Raw genomic sequence first — 20,869 nt, 5'->3', positions numbered from 1 at the left:
CATCATATGAAATTGACATTTTTGGGTTTCAATCGAGATTTTCGTTATTTTTTCTGGGCCAAGTTTTTTTCATTATTTTGAAACCCGAAAAAATCGTTGATTGAAATTATTCACAATCATCATCATAATCATGACGAGCAAAACTAATCAACCTAGTTCGATTTCGGATACAAAAAATCATCTTGCTGAATTGATTAAAAAACGAGCCGAAATGCAGGTAAGGCATTTTTACGATTATAAAATTGAAATATCAATAAAGTAACTTTTTTAAAAAAAATCTATTGCCCGAATAGCAATCATTACGAACATTAGAACAACAGATTTATAATTTTGAAGGATCATACCTTGAAGATACATATCAATATGGTAATATTATTAAAGGATGGGAAAGATATCTTTCAACGAATCGAACAAATCAATCAAATTCGGATAGAAAAAATGTTCGAAAATTTAAAGAAGCAGATCGTTTATTTTCCAAATCTTCGGTCACATTTCAAGTATGTATTATTCATTCGAATGATTGTATCAATTAACTAATATTGTTTATTTATGATAATGAAGCTGGTAAAAGATAATGAACATGGACAAAATGAAACTGATATACAAAATACTAATGCTAGTGGCTCGGAAGATGGTAAGTAGATTTATTGGTTGTTTTATTATTGATTCCTTATTCTGTTTTATTCTATCTATATAAGGCGAATCAAATTCTGTTGATGAAAATATAAACTCTTCAAAATTATCCAAAGTATCTAATAAATCGAAAAAGAATATGGCAAAAAGACCAAGAAAAGATGATTAATCAATGCACACACCATCACCACCAATCACAAAGACATTTTAAACAAACAAAAAATTAATGCTCAAAACATTGTAATTTTATTCATTTCATTTTAATTGTAACGTTTTCTAAAACAAAACAAAAAAATTTTCTTTTTGTCATTTTAAAGATTAACAACAACATTTTGTAATGATTTACATGGTTGTTTTGTATTGTAATTATAAAAATTTGTTTGATCAAATTTTTTAGTTAAAAATTCCCATAAACGATTATTATTGTTCATACAATAATCGATTGTAATTGATCGTTTCATGTTTGGTTTATCATTACCATCATCATCATGATTATTGTGATTATGATCACCGAAAAATAATTGAGTTAAACATCGTCGAATTGATCGTCTATGATAATGATTATCAGTATTCATATTGATTACTTCATCATATGATGGTAGATCAATTGTTAAAGGCATTTCGATTGTTTTCATTGAATTGGAATCATCCATCATCATTGTTGTAGGAACATTATTAAGACCTTGAGCAAAATTATCAGAACATGTTAGAATTGCTTCCGAATAACTTGGTGCAATTAAATAATTAGAAAGACTTAAATTATTATCTATAGATTGTGATCGTTGATGACATGATTGTGAATGTTGTTGATTAGGAATGTTCATGATTGTCGATTGATTGATGTTGTTGAGCAAACTGAATAATTTCACAACCTGAAAAAATTTGTTTAAAATTTATTAAAATTTAAATAAAAATAAATTATAATTCTTACCCTATAATTAACATAGGAAGTATTATATTCGAGAATAATACGAAATGGCCATGAAAGAAGAATAGCTGAAAATATCCAAAACATTGATGGTCGACAATACCAATGCCAATTTAATAGGCCATTATTATTATCAGTAGATAATGTAATGATTGAATCATAAAAATCGATACCATCCAGATCGATACCTTCACGTATTTCAAGATAATCATCAAGTTTAAAATTATGATGAAAAAAATTTGTACGTTGTCGATCGAATTCTTGTGCAGATTGTTTATCGATAAAAACAAATCCTTTAAAAAAACGTATTCTTGTGATTGGCGAACGATCAATGTCAATCAATCTATCGGAAATATCTTCAATATTAAATCGATCTTCATAATGAAAACGAGCATTCGAATATCTAGTATCGATACGTTTACGTCCTAAACGTTGTCTTTGTTGTGTAATATGATTCGATCGAATTTCATTTGCTGATAATGTTCTTGTATTAACCATTTGACAGGTCGATTGATTATAGCAACGTATATAATGATATGATGCTATCAGAACAAAAAAAAACAGAACAGAATAAAATGAAAAAAATATCAATTTCAACACGGAAATTCAATCAGAAACAGACAAAAAAAAAAAAGAATCGAAAGATAAGAACATACCAGCTTTCCACCATACAATCGGTTTTGCTTGTCGCATTTGATCAATATAATCCAATACATATTGGATACGTTTTCCGTTAACCTATTCAATTGAATTGAAAAAAAACGAAAAAGAAGAAGAAAAATTTATCAGTTGCACAACTTTCAATTCCAAGGAAACAATTGTGATCTTTATTCTTTTAGTTGCTGAGATTTTTTTTTTTTTGTTGAAACTTTCACTTGAATGGCATTACTATAGAAAAATAAACGAGAAAAAAATAGTTTGTCTTATTCAACGGAAAAAACTTTGAGACAAACTTTTTTTTTCTTTCGCTAAAAAAGAGATTTCTTTTCTTACAATAAATTTATATATAAATAAATAAAGTTCTTTACTTTTCTACAATATGAAATCAGATATCCTATTTATAATAAATGAATCAAATGGAAAAAAAAGTTTTCCACAAGAAAAAAACTCACCAATACAAATCTTGTTGAACAATGATAACATTCAACCGTATAGGCTAAATATAGAATAAGGCCAATAATGATCAATAAAGACATTTGAATCGATTGATTATTGAAATTTTGATCATCACCATTTTGATAATCTTTGTCATTATCGTTATCATCATCATTATTAACCATACATTTTCGTCCCAATTGTTGTATTGAATAAGGTCGAATTTTACATTTATTCAATTTCGATGAATAAGTTAATGATGATGATGATGATAATGATCCATTTATAATCTATGAAAATAAAAAATATTCATTTATCATGAAAAAAATCGATTAATCAATTGAAAAAAAATTCCCAAGAATACAGAACTATTAACTATGTAGAAATAAAGAGTACATTTCTCCCGAATGAGAGCGGAAAAAAAAGATTCGAATTTCAATAAATATTCCAGGGAAAAAAACCACTTACATTCAATTTGATCAATGTTTGACGCCAATTATCCAATTGCATATAAAATATCAATGATATTATACCATAGATCAATAATGTAAGACATAGACAACGGCCATGTAATTTATATAATCGTTGTTGAACGGAATTTTTCATAAATGTTTCACATAATGATTGTCGTTGTGGATATTTGATCTAATGAAATTGAAATGAATGGTGGATAAAAAAAGATATGAAAAAAAAAGAATTTATTCGAAGGAAAAATTGACGAAAGTTTATTCTTTTTTTAGAAATAAAAATATGACTTCACATAAAAAGTCCATTTAGAATATCGTTAAACAAAACTTTTGCATATAAAAAAAATTGGTGAAAAAAAGAAAGAAAAATCCATCAACTATGATGATGATGATAATCACCAACACCATCCAATAGAATAATATTTTCCAAAATAATCATACAGAATTACGAAAAAAAAGTATAAATTCAACGAGAGAAAAAAAATAAATAAAGAATTCGGGAAAAGAAAAATCACCATCATCGATCAATAAGGATCATCATCATTTCGAATATAATCGAAGGGAAGAAGAAAATAAATTCTTTCGATATAGGAAAAAATAATCGATTGTTGTTTCGATAGTAGTTGGATTCGAATGAATTATTATATTCGATCGAATCATTCGATAAGAACTTTTTTCCGTCCGAATAAAATCCATCTTTTTTTTCCTGGTCAATTTTTGTTTTTGTTCCAACTTTTTTTCCAACTTGATTCAAGATCAGTATGTGTTCCTAACAATAATTATATCTTTTCAATTGTTTATTTTATTTCTGTTTCTGTTTTTTTCCAGAAATAATGAGAAAAAAAATTGGACTTTATTTGATTCAAACAGCAACAACAACAACAACAACAACAACAACAACAGAAAAAATAACCATACTTTTACATCATTGAATTCTCAGATTCTCAATCAGAGACACATTTTCTTTTATTTTTATTCCTGTTTTGTTTTCCGATTCAGTTCAATTCAAACGAAATAATTCTTAAGGACAAGAATCAAAGAAAAAAACGATCAGGAAAAAAACCTTATTAAAAGTTATTAGAGAATCAATAAAGATTGTATTCGGTAGAAAAAAATGAATTCAATTATTGCCATCATCATTATTATTATTATTATTATTATTATTATCATTATGATTCGAAATGGAAAATTGCAAGAAAACGAATAAAAATCAATGAAACAAACAATTTCTAATTGATTTGGAAAAAAACGACAATTGTTCAATGGAGATATGGACGAGATCAATTTATTTTTTATCATGCCCAAAAACATTGACAAACGAATCATTCAAAAGAATTGAAATGAAAAAAAATTGAATGCAACCAATTCAGCAAACAAAACAAAACAAAACGAAAAAGAAAAATTTGTTTCAATGATGATTATGAAACACAGATGCTAAATACATACGAATTGCAAGAACAAAAAGAAACAAAAACATAGGAAAAACAAACAAAAGGGCGACCAAACTTTTTTGTTATTGTTGTTATTATTTATCATTTGTTGTTTGAAACTCTGACATCTCAAACAACAACAACAACAACAAATGATGATGATGATAAACACGCAAACACTACTACTGTAAACACTGTGTTTGGCCTATTTATCTTTTGGGGGGCAAGCAGAATAGAAGAATTTCGACAAATAAAAATGGGCGACCAGAGAATTGTACAATTCAGCGGCCTTCATAAACAGGAAAAAAATTTCTGGTAAGTTTTTCTTTTGAAACTTTTTTTTTATATTTTTTATTCCAACATTCTAGATTCATCAACATCATTTTTTTTTTTCTTTATTTTTATTTATTTCTCTCTATATTTCATAGAATTTTGTTCAACGTCATTTATCGGTTCAATGTTCATTTTTACTGTGAATTGTGAAACGAAACGATTCTTATGAATCCATTTTGTTTCATTTGTGCGTTTCTGTGTGTGTGTGATTCGAATGAAAAATTTTTCAACGAAAATGAATTATTTTTACTCAGTAAAAACGAAAAAATTCTTCAATCATACAATTCACATTTTGGAATGAAAATTATTATTATTATTATAATGTCTATGTGCTGTTACGTACAGACATTGAGAAATGAAAAAAAACTAAATGGATTCGTTTCTCATTTTCTTTCTTTATTTCTCATTGCCTAAATCAAAATACGAAACAAAATTCTATTCGTATTTCCGTTTCGAAAACAGGATGAAAAAAAAACATTTTATTTGAAGCAAAAAGAAAGAAAAATTTCAATGAAAAAAGAAAAATCAAATCAAGGAAAAAATCAAAAAACAACAAGAAGAAAGAACGAAAGAAAAAGAAGAATTTCCTTGATAGATATTGCTCGTTGAATTGGGACATAAAAAAACAAAACAAAACAAGAAAAAAAACATTCATTTTGTTGGTGGTGATCATACTGATGTGTGGAAATAAGAATAATAAGAATTTCAATTTGCCAGAATTTGTCAGGAATATTTTATTTATTTATTTTTTGCCTGTTCTGCGATCATTGTGTGTGTATATGTGGACCACACACATGAATGGACCAAATCAAATCAAACATAGACAACATGATTTGATGAACAAAATATTTGGCCCAAAGTAAATAAAATAAACGAAATGAAATGAGAAAGATAGAAAAAGAGACTGTTTCATGTCAAAAACAGTGATTCAATATATGGAATTCTGTCCCGAAAAAAAATGTCTGTCATAAAATTTTTCATCATCCATAATGACCAATTCAACAAAAAAAAATAGACAGAAAGAAAAAGAAAAATTAGCATTAATTTATCATTAACATATGAAATTCTGAAAATAAAATGAAAATGATAAGAATCAAATCCCAACGAATTTTTCTCATGTTTTTTTTTCTTGCTTCATGCACTATACACATCATTAGTGTATAGTGAATGAAAAAAACACACAACCAAATAAAGATTGAAAATCCACATCATAAATGATGATAATGTTAATCCCTTTGTAATAAGGAAAACATAGACTTTTTACATTGCTTGCTTGTTTGTTATCATTATCATTATGATAATGATAATTCGGTAGAAGCCTGGAGAGATTTTTATGTGTGTAAAAGCTTTGTGACTTTCCGTGGCAAATTTTTGTTTTTTTTTGGTGTTCAAAGTCAATTCAGGGATGTAATTTTTATTCTTGCTACTTTTTTTCGAAACGAAATAATTAATGAATCTGGTTTGAAATGAGAATTTTCCTTCTTTTTGGTTGTTTGGAATATGTTGAACATCGAAAAAAATACGAATTGAAATTTTTGTTGTTGGATCAACCTCACCATCAATATACATTGAACATTTAATTTGTAATCAAATTAATTGAAAACACAAGGCAAGCAAACAGAAAAATAGAAAAAAAACGATAATGAAAGAATCGAATGAAAATTCATTGGCAAAAAAATGTAAATGAATTCAGAATCGAATTCAGAAAAAAATCGAATGAATATTGCAGAAAAAGTACATAGAGAGCGAATAAATTGAAACGAATGAATTGTGAATTGATGATGTTTTTTTTTGAGACTGGAAAATGAAATGAATTACATTATCGTTTACACACGCACACACACACACACACACACACACACAGAGAGAGAAAGTATTATATTTTAGGATAAAATATTCTATTCATTCAACCATTCTATTCAAACAGTAGTATTATAGAAAGATAGAGTAAATGAATTTTGTGGATGTTACAATTTTGAATTTCGGGGGAAAAAAGGATGCAAAGAGAGAAACTAATAATGAATTTTTTGCACATCACACACACACATTTCGGTTCGGATCGATCGATATTCGATTTTTTGTTTTTTGAATATTTTGGATTTTAAACAAGATTCTCAGTGGATTAATAAATTGCGACAAAAACAAAAACAAAAAGAAATGTGAGAAAAATTTCAATGAAAACCGAAGAAACTGTTCCTGGAACCAAAAGCTTAACAGAAAACAATGAATGAAAATGGAAAACCATTCATTCAAGAATAATTTGATTAAATTATTATAATTATTATGCAAATTTTTGTTTGAAAAAAAAATTTAAAGAAGATAAAGAAAGAAGAAAAATTGACTGAAAATTTAATCATTTTTTTTTGAATAATGAAGAAAAAAAATTGTAAATAATGTAATGTACGATACACACACAAAGAATATTCTTGCAAGGGAATTTTCCCAGTAAAATAAATTGCGTTAATTTTTTTTCTTTGTTAAAAAAAAAATTCTGTTTCTTTTGGCGTGAAAAGAAAGTAATGAAACTATAGGCGCCATAAATCTAAATTTATTTGATAATAATAATTTTATACATTGAATTTAATAAAATTTTGTTTGTAAAAAAAAATTCTTTCAATGAAAATTTACATGATTGCCATGAATTGATTTATTTTGTTGATTTGATTGTTGTTGTGATAGTGGTGGTGTTGCCGTTGATGTCGATGATGATGATGATGATTGTTGATTTTCCATTCTTTTTTTTTGTTGAATTAAAATTTAAATTGATTTTTAAAAAACAAATTCAAAAAATGATGAACGATTCTTATTTTTTTCTTGAAAAAATCGATACTATCGAATCATGTTTGTGTTCGAAATTAAATTCGAAGGAAGTGAATGAAAAATGGATAATTTTTCATTTCAAACAAACAAACAAAAATCGATTAAATCGTTGTTGATGACCAAATAAACAAATGAAATGAAACAAAACAAATTAAACTATTGTTTTCGATCGATTTAATTCATAAAAATTATCATCATTATCAGCAGCTGCCAGGAGCATTCATTTGTTCAAATTCGAATTAGGCGCTTGAAATATTTTCTTTTTTGTGATTGGTTTACAACAAATTTTCATTTTGAAATCTACAACACACAACAATCATCGTGTAGAATGGTAAGAATAATGAAAAAATATACAATTAAGATAAAATAGAAAAAACACACACAGAGTCATATATAAGAATGCTGACTATATAAAAAATTGAAATAATCACTGATGCTGGATGTGTGTTTGTGTTTCTGGTTACAATTCAACAATTCAAATAATGATAGAGAATCATTTGGAATATGGAATTAGATTTTCAGTTGGAGCTTCTTTTTTTTTCTCATGATCATCGTCGTCAAACAAACGAATTCGGTTGGAGAATTCTCAAAATTCTGTTCTGTTCTTCTTCATGTTGTGAAGAATGGCATTGAATGTTGGAATTTGTGAATTCGAATGAACTTGGATGAATGCATCAAACAGCTACTACTAGCAGTATATTTTTTGTTCGGCTACATTTTTTTCTTCTTCTTGCTTTGGATAGAACAAAATGATTGAATGATGTTCTGGATTCGTTTTCGTTTTTTTTTCTAATGGCAGGGTATTTGTGAACCATAACAATGAAAAAATTTCAGAGAATAAGATGAACGTAAAGAGATGTGAAAAACTTTCATTCAAATTATCTGGTTGTTTCGTTTTTTTTCTGGATTTCCATTTCACGATAATGATACGATGGTTTGATAGTTAGATTCTATACAAGATCATTTGATCATCGTTTTTGGTTTCAAAAAAAAACACAGAGGACAAACACACAGCAAGAGAGCGAGAAACACTTAATTTTCATAAAAGTATCTTTGATATACTCTATCAATTTTTATATTGATGAAAAGGCCCCATTTGGTTTGGTTTCTGAAACTTTTTTTTTTATTTATGTCAAATCTCGATCAAGGGAGATTGACAAAAATAGGGATTGTTATTACCATTAGCCATTAATGTTTTTTTTTGTTTGGCTCGTTTCGGTTGTCTGAGTTTATTTTCATTTTTCTTCGTTATTCTTTTTATTCAGAAAGCAAAAAAAAAAAATGTGGAGTGATGAGGAAGGGGAAAAAAGTTTCATAGAAAAAGATGCTTACGTTTGGCCAAAAATGATGAATAACAGAAGATGTGTTTCAAGTGTACAGATAGAAAAAATATTTCGAAATATCAGCAGAATTTTTTTTCGGGTAACAATGTCAACATCAAAATGGAATTGGAACAGGATGGAATTTTATCAAATAATTGAATCAATCAATCAATCAATCGAACACTTAATGAACAACAATCACAATCGATTATAATCATCGATTGTGATGAGGATGTTGATTGTGATGAACGATAACTATCAATGATTCTAAAATGGCCACCACAACGACAATCATAAACAAGATTACCATTATCATCTGTGGGAATGATGTTGAAGAACAAAGTTTTTTCAAAATTTTTACCTAAAAGAAAATGATCAATAGAAAGAATGTATACCTTTGTAAAAATCCTGCCGATTAATTTCATCATTAATAATTGTTTCAGGTAATTTTTTTGCCAATAACGTTGAATCATAACAAAATTTCGAATGTTTATCACTTAGAATTGTAGCTGCTTGATTTAATTGTGAAAATTCTGGTCTGATTGTATGACCAACATCATCGTTATCATCATTTGTCGATGGTTGTTGATTTCGTTTATCTGGATGACATTGAAGAGCAAGTTTTTTATAATTTTTTCGAATATCATCAATAGTTGCATCTTCATTACAACCAAGAATATTATATAGATTTGTATCATTATTGTTTGCCATTATGAATGGTTGCGGAATTTTTTATTTGAAAAATTATAAATTATTTTTTAGGAACAAACATGTGTTTAGTTTTGTGAGGTTGATCCATAGTGCCATCTTTTGTTCACAAGAAATTACTTCAACGAAGATCACATGTGATTCGAAGTTTTTTCTTTCGAAGTTTTTTCTCAATTAAAGATCAACATTAGGTGAAAAACAAAATGAAAGCCCGTGAATTGATTAAATTCAGTGTTAATCCACGTTTGGCTGAAAATCCAGCATTACCAGTTGGTTATATTCGTAATGCTTATTATAATGGTTTAGGAAGATATGTTTGTCAATTACAACGTTTGACGATAAAATTCTGTAAAAATAGTGGTACATCACGTGGTGTTCGTGATTATATTGAAAACCGTTTAATTGATTTTAGTCGTCAAAATCCGGGTATTGTTGTTTATGTTAAACCACGTTTACATCGTACACCAGTTATTGTAAGCGAATATTTAAATGGTCAAACACAATGGATGAATATCAGGAATTTTTCCGAAACAGAAATTGATTGGTGGATTAATGATTTTTTGCGTACAAGATCTGGTTATGAATTAAGTCAACTAATATCAATGAATAATGTTTCAACACCAAGTGTTCAAGGCGTATGGAATCCTTTCCTCAATCGACCAACCGAATTAAATATTCAGCAAAAATCATTTCCAATCGATGAACGTAGCAGATATCGACCAGAATTACCATCAGCAACTGAACAGTTAAGAATTTTGGCCGAAAAATTAAAACAATCCGATATGGATGAAAATCTAGTCGTTTCAAAAAATCCAGAATAAATGATCATGATTATGGCGAAACAAAATGAAATTTTTATTTTCAAAATTAAAAAAAAAAACAAAACAAAATAAATGAATAAATTTTTCATGAAAGGAATTTTTTAGAATAAAAAATTGAAAAAGAAAAATTATTTTCGTAAACTATTTTGATGAACAAAATTTTTTTTCAAAATGCATAAATTCAAAATCATTTATTTCAAGCAACCGAAATATTAGCTGCAGCTACCATTTGCGGTCCTTGATGGCCACTACATGTCATACATTGGGAAAATTGTTGTTGTCGATCACCACCAGCCATACCACAATTATCGCCAACATTTTTACGACAACGATGATGAATATGCATTTGACAACCATTACAACGAACACCTTGATTAATACAACCGTAAATTAATGATCCACAATGATTACAATAGGTTGGTGTTGTAAATGTTTTTGGTTGAAAATGATGTGGTTGTTGATGATCATCAACAACAGCAGCAGCAGCAGCAGCCGAATCATCAACCAAATGTTGATTTGTTGGACAATTAATCGTTACCGATTGATGACAACGTTTGTGTACAACCATACGACAATCTTATATGGGAAAAATTGGAAAATTGAAAATTTATTCGATTTTTTTGTTGACAAATTTACCTTGACATTGATAGCCTTGTTTACCGATACCGAAAATAAAACCATTACAATGTGAACAAAATGTTGGTTGACGTAATAATGTTGCCACAAATCGATGACCATTGATTGGATGAACACGAGGATTTGTTGATGTTGTACAAGGCATTTTTGATGTTGTTTTGGTTATTTTGCTAGAGTAACATTCGGATGAAACGATTTCTGATGATTGAATGATTGATCGAATAAAATGCCAAATGGTTTATATATGATTTGAAGAATTTGAATTAGCAAAAAAACCTACTTTGCACCGATTTTTACTTTGGCTGCCAAAAAAAATGGAATTTTTAGACAATAAAAAGATGTTTTTCTACCACTACCACCACCACCATCTTAATCGATGATAAGTAAATATCCATTACGTCATGGTAAATATTTGTTTGCTGGTTGAAAGAATGTCCTTGTCAATTTTTTTAATGCAATCATAAAACCATTATTATTATTTTGACAAAACGAGTTTACGATTTGTTTGTTTGATAATGGTCATATGATTTTTTTTTCATAATCAATTTGATTAAATTGGATTTAATCAGGAAATTTAGCTTGTGAAAAATAAATTGATTAATAAAATAATAATAATAATAATCATTCATTTTTTTAAAGAGAATCTCCGGATGAATATATAGACAACAAAATGATTTATTGCCATTTCTAATGATGATGATGAGAATCGCAAGACTGATTTTCTTTTCTTCTTCGTTTGAATGAAATCTTTTTAAAGATTTTAGCTGTTTTTAGCTAAAATCTATAAAATAAATTAATGATGAAATGTTATTTTAAGAAAAAATATTATTATTATTTATTTAATATGAAAAATATGATGCGGGCAAAATATGAGGAATGAAAAAAAATATCATTGTAGAAAATTGATCATTTTTTTTTCGTATCAAAAATTTTTTTTGAAAAAATTCATAAATAAATATTATGAATGCAAAAAAATTAAAATTTTAAATTCCTTAAATAAAATGGATGAAAAAATCTTGTATATAGGTAACCATATAAACCAACCATTTTTTCATTATCAGGTGTGTTTCAGAAACAAAATAGGAATGTTTTTTTTTGGCAGAACGAATGTGAATATAATGGAACTAATTTTCATTACGGGAAATTATGTTTATGAAACACGCTTTGGTTTTTTTTCAATCAGATCCTAAAAATACCACAATAATTGCCAACATTTTCACGACAACGATGATGTATATGCATTTGACAAACATCACATTGTACACCTTGATTAATACAACCATAAATTAATGAACCACAATGATTACAATAGGTTGGTGTGATAAATGTTTTTGTTTGAAAATGGTGTGCTCGTTGCTGATGATTATCAATAATACCACAAGCCGAATAATGATCAAACCATTGAAGATTTCTTGAACATTTGATCGTTATCCATTGATGACAATGTTTATGTACAACCATACGACAATCTGAAAACAAATCAGAAAAAAATAGATTCGATTATCGATTTTTGTTTTTTTTCAGTTTTTTGATGATAATTTTTTTTTACTTTGACATTGATGACCTTGTTTACGAATACCGAAAATAAAACCATCACAAAATGAACAAAATGTTGGTTGTCGTAATGATGTTTCTACAAATTGATGACCATTGATTGGTTGAACACGAGTCCTAGTCTTTTTTGATGTAATACAGGGCATTTTTGTTTTGTTTTTGGTCAATTTAGTTGCAAAAATGGTTTTTTTTCACGATGGCAGATTGATTGAATGATCGAACGACAAAATGGCAAAATGGTTTTATATCATTTGTTGAATCAAAATGAAAAAATTCCGCCAATTTATTTATTATGGCTTCCAAACAAAAAAAAATGGAATTTTTCAAACAATAAAAAGATGTTAAACATTTTCTACCAATACCACCACCTTAATCAATGATAATAATAAGGGAATGCCCATGGTAAATATTTGTTTGTCGAAAGAATGTCCTTGTCAATATTTTATGGAATCAAAAAAAAACATAATTATTATTTTTTGTGACATTTTTTTACAATTTGTGTTTGTTTGTTTGATAAATATCATATGATATTTTGTAAGGAAGAAGAAAAAAAAAAGATTTATTTGATTAAATTGGATTTAATCAGGAAATTTAGCTAGAAAAATAATTTTTGATTTAAATGTTTTAAAAAAAAAAAAATCATTATTATTTATTCAATATATTAAAAATATAATGTGAGCAAAATATGATGAGGAATGAGTTTCATTGTAGAAAATAGATCATTTTTTTCCGTATCAAATTTTTTTTTTTTTTTGAAAAATAATTTCATCATAAATAAATATTATGCATGTAGAAAAATGAAGGAATTCAAAATGATTTCAAAGTTGAGCCAAAGTGTTATATAATACGATTTTTTTTGGAAAAAAAATATTATGCTTTGAAGAATTTTTCATATAAAAAAATATAAAATGTTGATATTTTTTGGTATCAAAATATAAATATTATGTGTGTGTAATAATGTGTTATTATAATGATGAGATCAATGATTTTCTTTTTTTTTGGTAATGGCAGAATTATTTTGTTGTTGTAAATTGGATGACTATTTTGAAATTTGATTTGATCAAATTCATCGAATGGAATTGTGAAAATTTGAAAGAAAAAACAAAACAAAACAAAACGAGGAAGAATAATAAAAATTAAATGGAAAAAAATAAATAAAAATTTGAAATTAAAAAAAAAACATAATCAAATTGGAACGAAAAAAAGGAAGGAAATGAATATCGTTTTTAGTTTTTTTGTCGTTGTTGTTGTTGTTGCAATATGAGTGGGTTATAGATAAGTTAAAATATAGTTTATTGGCATTTTTATAAAATGTTATTATCGTTTTTTTTTCAAAATGGCAGACAAATTTTTTTTTGTCACAGATCGTTATTGGTTGTAGTGATGGTATGTTGTGTCCAATTATTATTGTTATCATCATCAATAGCAGCCGATGATATTAATAAATCATGTGCTGTTCTTGTTGTTGTTGTTGCTATTGGTGAATCATGATTGTTGTTTATGTTGATAATCTGATGATGATGACCATTATTATTATGTTGATGATGATTATAATTGATTGGCTTGCCATTTAAAATGGTTGATGTTGCTGTCGATGATGATGGTGATGTTGTTGTTGATGTTTGAAAATCCGATGAAATATGTGTCATTATATCGGTACAATATTCATTTAAATCACTAGCAAATGTTGTCGATGGATTCGTACAAGCTGAATTCAATTTTTTAAAAATGAAATGAAAAAAGATAAAGTGGCTAAAAATATTCGAACCTACCAAGGATAGTGATAACATTTGATGCGGGCGAAAATGGTGAATGATCATCACCATTTTCTGTAATGGGCAATACATTATGCAATGTATTATGATTAACATCAGGTCCATCATCGCTACCACCATTTAAACTTAAATTCATTAAATCTTCAAAACTATTAGAATCGATTGTATAGCCAGTGATCTGTTGTTGTTGATGTTGAAGATGATTATGATGAATATCAACATCGGATACATGATGAACATTCGATGTTGGATCACCCATAAAATCGGTTCCATGATGATGATGATGATCTTTATAATGAATAGTAAAATCATCAAGATAAACAGCCGATGAATCTTCCGTTGGTGATAAAAATGTATGTTGATTAGAATTCGGATGATGATGATGATTGATCATTAATTGTTTTGTTGGTGATTCTATTTGTTGTTGATCAATTGTTACGGGTGATTGATTCAATTCGATCATTGTAATCATTTGTGATTTCATCGATGTATTATTTGAAGTCGAAATAGGTACAGTATGGAATGTTGCCTTGCCATTTTCCGTAATAACCGTATTGAATTTATACATTCCAGGTGCTGCTGCAGCAGCTGCAGTATCCGAATTATTATTGATAATCAATGTGTCGTTTGATTGTTGTTGTTGTTGTTGCTGATTTTTATTGTTCCTTTTCAATGGTGAAACAGATGTTGTTGATTGTTGCATCTTATCTGGATGTTTTTTCCTTTGATGTTGCATTAATTTTGCTTTGCTTGCATATTGTTTATGACACCAATCACAAAAATGTGGATTTATTGTTATACTGCCAACAGTTGCTGAATAGGTTTGTGGATTAACCAACGAATCGGAACCGGATATTATCGATGATGATGATGGTGATGATGATTGTTGTATCGATTGTTTACTTCGATTCGATGGTGGCAAAGATTTTCCTGAAATTTTTAAATCATGGAACTGATTAAATATATCGAATTTAAATAAATATATTTTACCTGGATGATTTTTAATAATGTGTGCTTTACGTTTAGAACTGGATTTATAAACTTTATCGCAATATTGACAATAATAATCTTTTGAAGTTTTAACAATCGGCATTGTCAATTCAGGTACGGTATTATATGGAACATCCGGATGACGTTTAGCAAGATGATTTACTAGCATACCACGACGTTTAAAGCCTATTTTAAATTAATTAAATAACAGTTCAAAAATCAAGATTTCCTAATTATAAATACAAAAATACCGTAAAGACAAATATGACATTTATAAATATATTCATGATAATTAGGTTGACTAGGTTTGGTTGCCACTTTTTTTGCACGCGGTACTTTAACACGTTGCATTCGAGCTGCCATTTTGGCTAAAAATTTATAACGAGATAAAATAAACACTTCAGATCCTAAATAAGGACAACAAATTTACACATACCGGCCATACGATCTTTACGATCCGGTGCATGCATACGTTGTGTATGTTCTTTTAATTTATCTTTACGTTTAAATTGTTTACCACAAATCGAACATTTAAATTCCCAGTGATCACTATGGCATAACATATGTAAACGTAATTTATCCTGTCGTGGAAATACTTTTGAACATTCGGTACATGGAAAAATTTCATTTGAATGAAATGATTTCAAATGTTTACGTATGATGGAAAAATCTTCAAAATTCTTTGGAAAAAAATATCAATGTGAAAACAAAACAAAAAACAAATATCTTATCTTACTTTTGTACATTTCGGACAATGAAATAGACCAGTATCTGGATTGATATGCACTGAAATATGTTCACGTCGTGATTGTATATTATCAAACACTTTATCGCATAATAAACAATCATATTTTCGTGGAACATCGGATGAAAATCTATAATTTAAATTATAATTCGAATTATTATGTTCCGAAATAACAACAACAAAAAACTTACTGATGATATCGAACATGACAGGATAATGCCGATTTTGTCAGAAATTTTCGATCACAAACCTCGCAGGATAATTTTTTCGCCGATTCATCATGTACGGTTACATGTTTATCGAATCGTTCTTTAGTGGAAAATCGTTTATAGCATTGTGTACAACGATAATAATTGTCTTTTTCTTCCATCAACATATCCATTAATGAAATATCTTTCGATGAAGATGATGATGACGATGATGTGACTGGATCGGATTTGTCGATAATTGATTGTTGTTCATCAATTACACCTGAACAAGATAATGTCGAGGTTGTCGATGATGATGATGATGGTGGATCGATTGCATCAATTTTTTTTGTTGAATCGACCATCACTACAGCTTCAGAAACATTCGATTCTTCCGGCTGATATTGATGAACTTTATGTGTTTTCATATGACGATTACGATTATAAACATGATTAAATGCTAATCCACAAATTGGACATTTATAATTCTTTTCACCGGAATGCATTTCCCAATGTCGTCGTAAACTATATTTACGTGGAAATGTTTTATGACATTCTTGACATTCATATAATGGTTTAATTGATGACTGTGAATTATTCGATTCGTTTGTTTTCAATGTTGATAATGATGATTCCGATGATGATCGTGATCTTAATGTTGATGATGATGATAAAACAGCTGTGGCCGGTAATAACGGTGGTAATCCATTGATAAATGTAAGATTTTGATCAGTGATAGTTGTGGCCGGCGTAGTCATTGATGAACCACCATTACCATCAACAAACGAAACGATGATTGATTTATCGCCATTTAATTGTTGTTGCTGTTGCTGGACTATAATCTGCTGTGTTTTGGCTATCTTATTTCGTAATTTATGTCCAGTTTGCTGCTGCTGTTGATAATGAATATTATTATCATCGGAATTGTTGAAATTTTCATCCATCTTAGCCAATGTTGTTGTTGTTTTATCAATCATATGATCACCATCATTAATTTTATTATTGACTAGTTGATTTTGTTGATGCAATGCATCATCATTATCATTATTAATATCGAAATTTTCGGTTAAAAGTTTAATACCAATTGTTTTAGCATAATCGGATGAATACCATGCTTTTAATTCTTCATCAGGCATTATTGTACGTGTTGATAGTAGAAATAATTTAAATTCATTGGCAGAAAATTCTTTAGTTACAAGTTCAATATTTTGTTCCGTAGCATTTTGTGCTGGCCGTATAAATCTAGTCCAATTTGAACCATTTTCATCCGCTTGACTTAGAATCATTTGATTAGTTATAAAAATTATCAGATTTAATTTCGAACTATATGCAATACTATTTGGTGAATAATTTTGACTGGTTTCGGTGGGTAATTCAATCATAACACCTTCGATTGGTCCAAATTGTGTACGCTTTGGTATCTGTTTTCGTGCAAATACTCCAATCACATCAGATTCTATTTCCTGAAGATATAAATATTCAATTGGTAATGTAGCACGTGCACGTGTTAATACTGGAAGATCTTGTACAACATTTTCTTGATATTGTAATGATGTTGATGATTGTTGTTGTTGTTGCGATGATGGTAATGATAATGAATTTAAATTAATAACATCCGTACCGTTCACATATGAAAGGTCGTGAAACATTGATTCTTGATCAACATTTATTCCATCTGATCCATATTGATGATGTAATGATGGTGATGACGATGATGTTGAAGTTGCATTTGTCAATAATTGATTTTGTTGTTGTTGCTGTTGAACAAAATAATGGTCAATGACTGTTGGTGATGCTAATGTTAATTGCTGAAGTTGTTGTTGTTGATTATGATGATCTGCATCATCAATTTGTAATTGTAAATGTTGATGATTGGTCGTTATTGTTGTTGTTGGACTAGAGAATGTCATTCCATAATCAAGAACAGCAGATGATGATGATGATGATAGCTGTTCGGTAGCTGCATGTAAAAGTTGTTGATGAGAATGATGATGATGATGATTTGTTGATATCGATGTTGTTGAATCAACCGTTATATCACTAACATTATTATTATTATTGATTTGTTGTGATTGAATAAATTCATTTGTAGTAGCCGTAATTTCCGTATTTGTAACGGATGGTGATGATGATGGTGGCGATGACATGATGACATTATTGTCAATTAGCTGCTGCTGTTGATGATGATTATTATTATTATGACCAGAATTTGTTATTATTGTTCGTATGAATCTTTGATTCGAATTTGTACTGTTTATTTGTAATGAATCTATTGATGATGATGATGATTCATTCATTACGTTTGAATTATGTTGTTGTTGCTGTTGTTTATTATTGGACGATGAAGATGAAACCAGCGGTGAATAAGATGATGATGATGATGATATGATTGATGAGATCGTTCGATTCGATTGACAATTATCCACCTGTTCATTATTATCATCCGAAATGGTTGTTGATTCGGCTGCGTATTTTTGTTGTTGTTGTTGTTGTTTATAGAAATTCTATCAAAAAATATCAACATTTTGGTTTTGATTTCGAATTTATTTTTAATCTTAAAATTCAAATTATTACCTTATTATCATTCGAAATCGAATGATGATGATAATAATTTTGAGCAGTTGCCAGCGATTTGATTGAATTAGACTGATTCGATGTTATCGTTTTCGATGATGATGATGATGATGATGGTGATTCTTCATTGATAATATCCAATGAATCTGAAATAAATAAAAATTGTTGTTGTCGTTGATATGATGATTGTGTATCGATGATAATTAAATTCGTATTATCATTATCATTATCAATCGATGTCAATAAATTGGAAGAATTTGTTTGATCATTATTGTTGTTATCGTTGTTATTTTGTGAAATTGTCACCATTACCTTATTTGTTGTTGACATTATTCATTTCGAAAAAAAAACTGAAAAAAATGTCATTTGAACATACAAAAATAATACTATTTGCTTCATCTATAACCGGCCATTCTTCAAATTTCAAATTTAAAAAAAATATAAATAAAAATAAATTCTAAGGAGGGAAGATTTCTTTTCGTTTTTGAAAATAAAAAAAAACAACAACAACATTAACTAGAATCTAGAATCCAGAATCCAGAATCGAATCTTTTATTCATTCATTCGATCTGATTCGATTCGATTCATTCGATTCACGCATACACCACACACACACACCACACATAAAACTTCTAGCTCCATCTTTGTTTGTTTGTCTATAATAACATCAACAATAATAAAAGCTTGAATGGCTGGCTGGCTGGCTGATAATATGAGAAAGAGAATATAAGGGAGGATGATTTTTGGTAGTAGTGGTGATGGCGATGATGATGAGGGGGTGTGTTCGTGGAACAACCTCAAATTAGATAAGGATTCTTTTTCGGATTCCTGAGGGATGCTGAGCATCCAAAACAAACAAAAAAAAATCAGGATGCTAGAAAGGTCTTTTCGCAGATATTTTCTTGTCTTGGATCGTTATCTCTCTATGGAATCATAGAATTTTGATTTTTTTTTTTTTGTTGGTCAAGAGTGGTAGTGGCGATGAGGATTTTTTTTCTGTTTACAGGGTGTGTTTGAACAGAACCAAACAGAACAAAGTATTTGACCACCTAAGCAAGCTGATTTAGCATTTTTGTTGCCGCTAGGTCTGCTTGCAGCAGCCGCCCCTTGCCTTGTTTGTTTGTTTGATCACCAAACAAAGCCAAAAAAACTGGTATCCCCTTTATAATGTAATTACGCATGCGTATTTTTTTACTTCCCCAAAAAAATGGTTTCTGGATCATTTAATTTTGCAAGAAACAAGAAAAAAATGAAAAAAAAGATGCTATGTTTGTTGGGATGCTGAATTCGCTTCCATCATGATGATGGTCTTGTTGAAGGTCACACACAAATGTTCATCACCACACAACCTATGACACCTCTCTTGAGACCAATTCATTTCATAAATGTTTGCTGCTAGGCCAAAATGTCAAAAGGAAAAATTTTGCTATATACTTAAAGCTAGCTTAGTTTTTTGTTTCACAAGAGCATCCATCCATCTCGTTAGTCGTGTCCCAACACCAGAGAAAGCTGAATAGAATTAGCAATGGGCGGCGGCGGCTATTCATTCTGGATGGAATCTGAGTTTTTTTTTGTAAAAATGAATGTGTTTGGTTGTCATTCTGAATCCTGAAATCCTGATTTATTTGAATTGGAGAGAAAAAAAATTATGAAAATAAAAAAAAATTAAAGACCACGCGACCAGGTGGGCTCGAACCACCAACCTTTCGGTTAACAGCCGAACGCGCTAGCCGATTGCGCCACGGTCGCTGCTTGTCTTTCTAAATCTAATTATAAATGGCCATGAACCAAATGAACCATCATTGATTTTCCTTATTTATTTCCATTAAATTTTGGATAATTAAAATTTT

General features: G+C 28.8%; 7 protein-coding genes and 1 non-coding gene across 10 annotated transcripts; 2 read left to right on the top strand and 6 right to left on the bottom strand.

Annotated features, from left to right (window-relative positions):
- The first annotated feature begins 12 nt into the window (after positions 1-12).
- Eaf6 (chromatin modification-related protein EAF6/MEAF6) lies at positions 13-978 on the top strand. Its single transcript, XM_027338928.2, has 4 exons — positions 13-217; positions 294-497; positions 562-634; positions 699-978. The coding sequence occupies exons 1-4, from the start codon at positions 131-133 to the stop codon at positions 800-802; spliced, it is 468 nt and encodes a 155-aa protein (XP_027194729.2). The 5' UTR covers positions 13-130; the 3' UTR covers positions 803-978.
- Positions 857-9,196, bottom strand: LOC113789456 (uncharacterized). 3 transcript variants are annotated; one of them, XM_075821728.1, is made up of 7 exons: positions 9,039-9,196; positions 7,515-8,959; positions 3,125-3,301; positions 2,674-2,946; positions 2,218-2,299; positions 1,565-2,103; positions 857-1,505 (listed from the first exon to the last, which is right to left on the bottom strand). In XM_075821728.1, exons 2-7 carry the CDS (start codon positions 7,617-7,619, stop codon positions 945-947), a joined length of 1,737 nt encoding a protein of 578 aa, XP_075677843.1. In that variant the 5' UTR covers positions 7,620-8,959; positions 9,039-9,196; the 3' UTR covers positions 857-944. The 3 variants fall into 3 exon arrangements, with proteins under 3 accessions (XP_075677843.1, XP_075677844.1, XP_075677845.1); XM_075821729.1 differs by having other exon boundaries at positions 8,886-8,959; XM_075821730.1 differs by lacking the exon at positions 7,515-8,959.
- Positions 9,197-9,403: 207 nt separating this feature from the next.
- On the bottom strand, positions 9,404-9,739 carry LOC113789401 (dnaJ homolog subfamily C member 5-like). The gene has a single exon (XM_027338930.2). The coding sequence runs from the start codon at positions 9,737-9,739 to the stop codon at positions 9,404-9,406; it is 336 nt and encodes a 111-aa protein (XP_027194731.2).
- Positions 9,740-9,831: 92 nt separating this feature from the next.
- Positions 9,832-11,378, top strand: mRpL43 (mitochondrial ribosomal protein L43). The gene has a single exon (XM_027338925.2). It carries the CDS (start codon positions 9,940-9,942, stop codon positions 10,555-10,557), a length of 618 nt encoding a protein of 205 aa, XP_027194726.2. The 5' UTR covers positions 9,832-9,939; the 3' UTR covers positions 10,558-11,378.
- Positions 10,734-11,338, bottom strand: LOC113789399 (calcium-independent protein kinase C-like). The gene is made up of 2 exons (XM_027338927.2): positions 11,194-11,338; positions 10,734-11,133 (listed from the first exon to the last, which is right to left on the bottom strand). The coding sequence occupies exons 1-2, from the start codon at positions 11,336-11,338 to the stop codon at positions 10,754-10,756; spliced, it is 525 nt and encodes a 174-aa protein (XP_027194728.2). The 3' UTR covers positions 10,734-10,753.
- Positions 11,379-12,111: 733 nt separating the features above from the next.
- LOC113789403 (calcium-independent protein kinase C-like) lies at positions 12,112-13,101 on the bottom strand. The gene is made up of 2 exons (XM_027338932.2): positions 12,743-13,101; positions 12,112-12,662 (listed from the first exon to the last, which is right to left on the bottom strand). The coding sequence occupies exons 1-2, from the start codon at positions 12,891-12,893 to the stop codon at positions 12,373-12,375; spliced, it is 441 nt and encodes a 146-aa protein (XP_027194733.1). The 5' UTR covers positions 12,894-13,101; the 3' UTR covers positions 12,112-12,372.
- A 632-nt stretch (positions 13,102-13,733) lies between these two features.
- Positions 13,734-20,127, bottom strand: LOC113789378 (uncharacterized). The gene is made up of 8 exons (XM_027338904.2): positions 19,020-20,127; positions 16,449-18,949; positions 16,249-16,387; positions 15,949-16,192; positions 15,764-15,880; positions 15,513-15,698; positions 14,520-15,452; positions 13,734-14,455 (listed from the first exon to the last, which is right to left on the bottom strand). Exons 1-8 carry the CDS (start codon positions 19,347-19,349, stop codon positions 14,106-14,108), a joined length of 4,800 nt encoding a protein of 1,599 aa, XP_027194705.2. The 5' UTR covers positions 19,350-20,127; the 3' UTR covers positions 13,734-14,105.
- A 567-nt stretch (positions 20,128-20,694) lies between these two features.
- On the bottom strand, positions 20,695-20,768 carry TRNAN-GUU (transfer RNA asparagine (anticodon GUU)). The gene has a single exon. It is a non-coding gene; the product is annotated as a tRNA-Asn (tRNA).
- Positions 20,769-20,869: the final 101 nt, after the last annotated feature.

This window comes from Dermatophagoides pteronyssinus, unplaced genomic scaffold (assembly GCF_027571235.1).
Source record: "Dermatophagoides pteronyssinus isolate colony J.1.1.1.1 unplaced genomic scaffold, Derpt_VIB-CSIC_2022.12 sq0012, whole genome shotgun sequence".
NCBI lineage: Eukaryota > Metazoa > Arthropoda > Arachnida > Sarcoptiformes > Pyroglyphidae > Dermatophagoides > Dermatophagoides pteronyssinus.
Note: the sequence above shows the minus strand (reverse complement) of the source record. Positions and strands in the feature narration are given on the sequence as shown.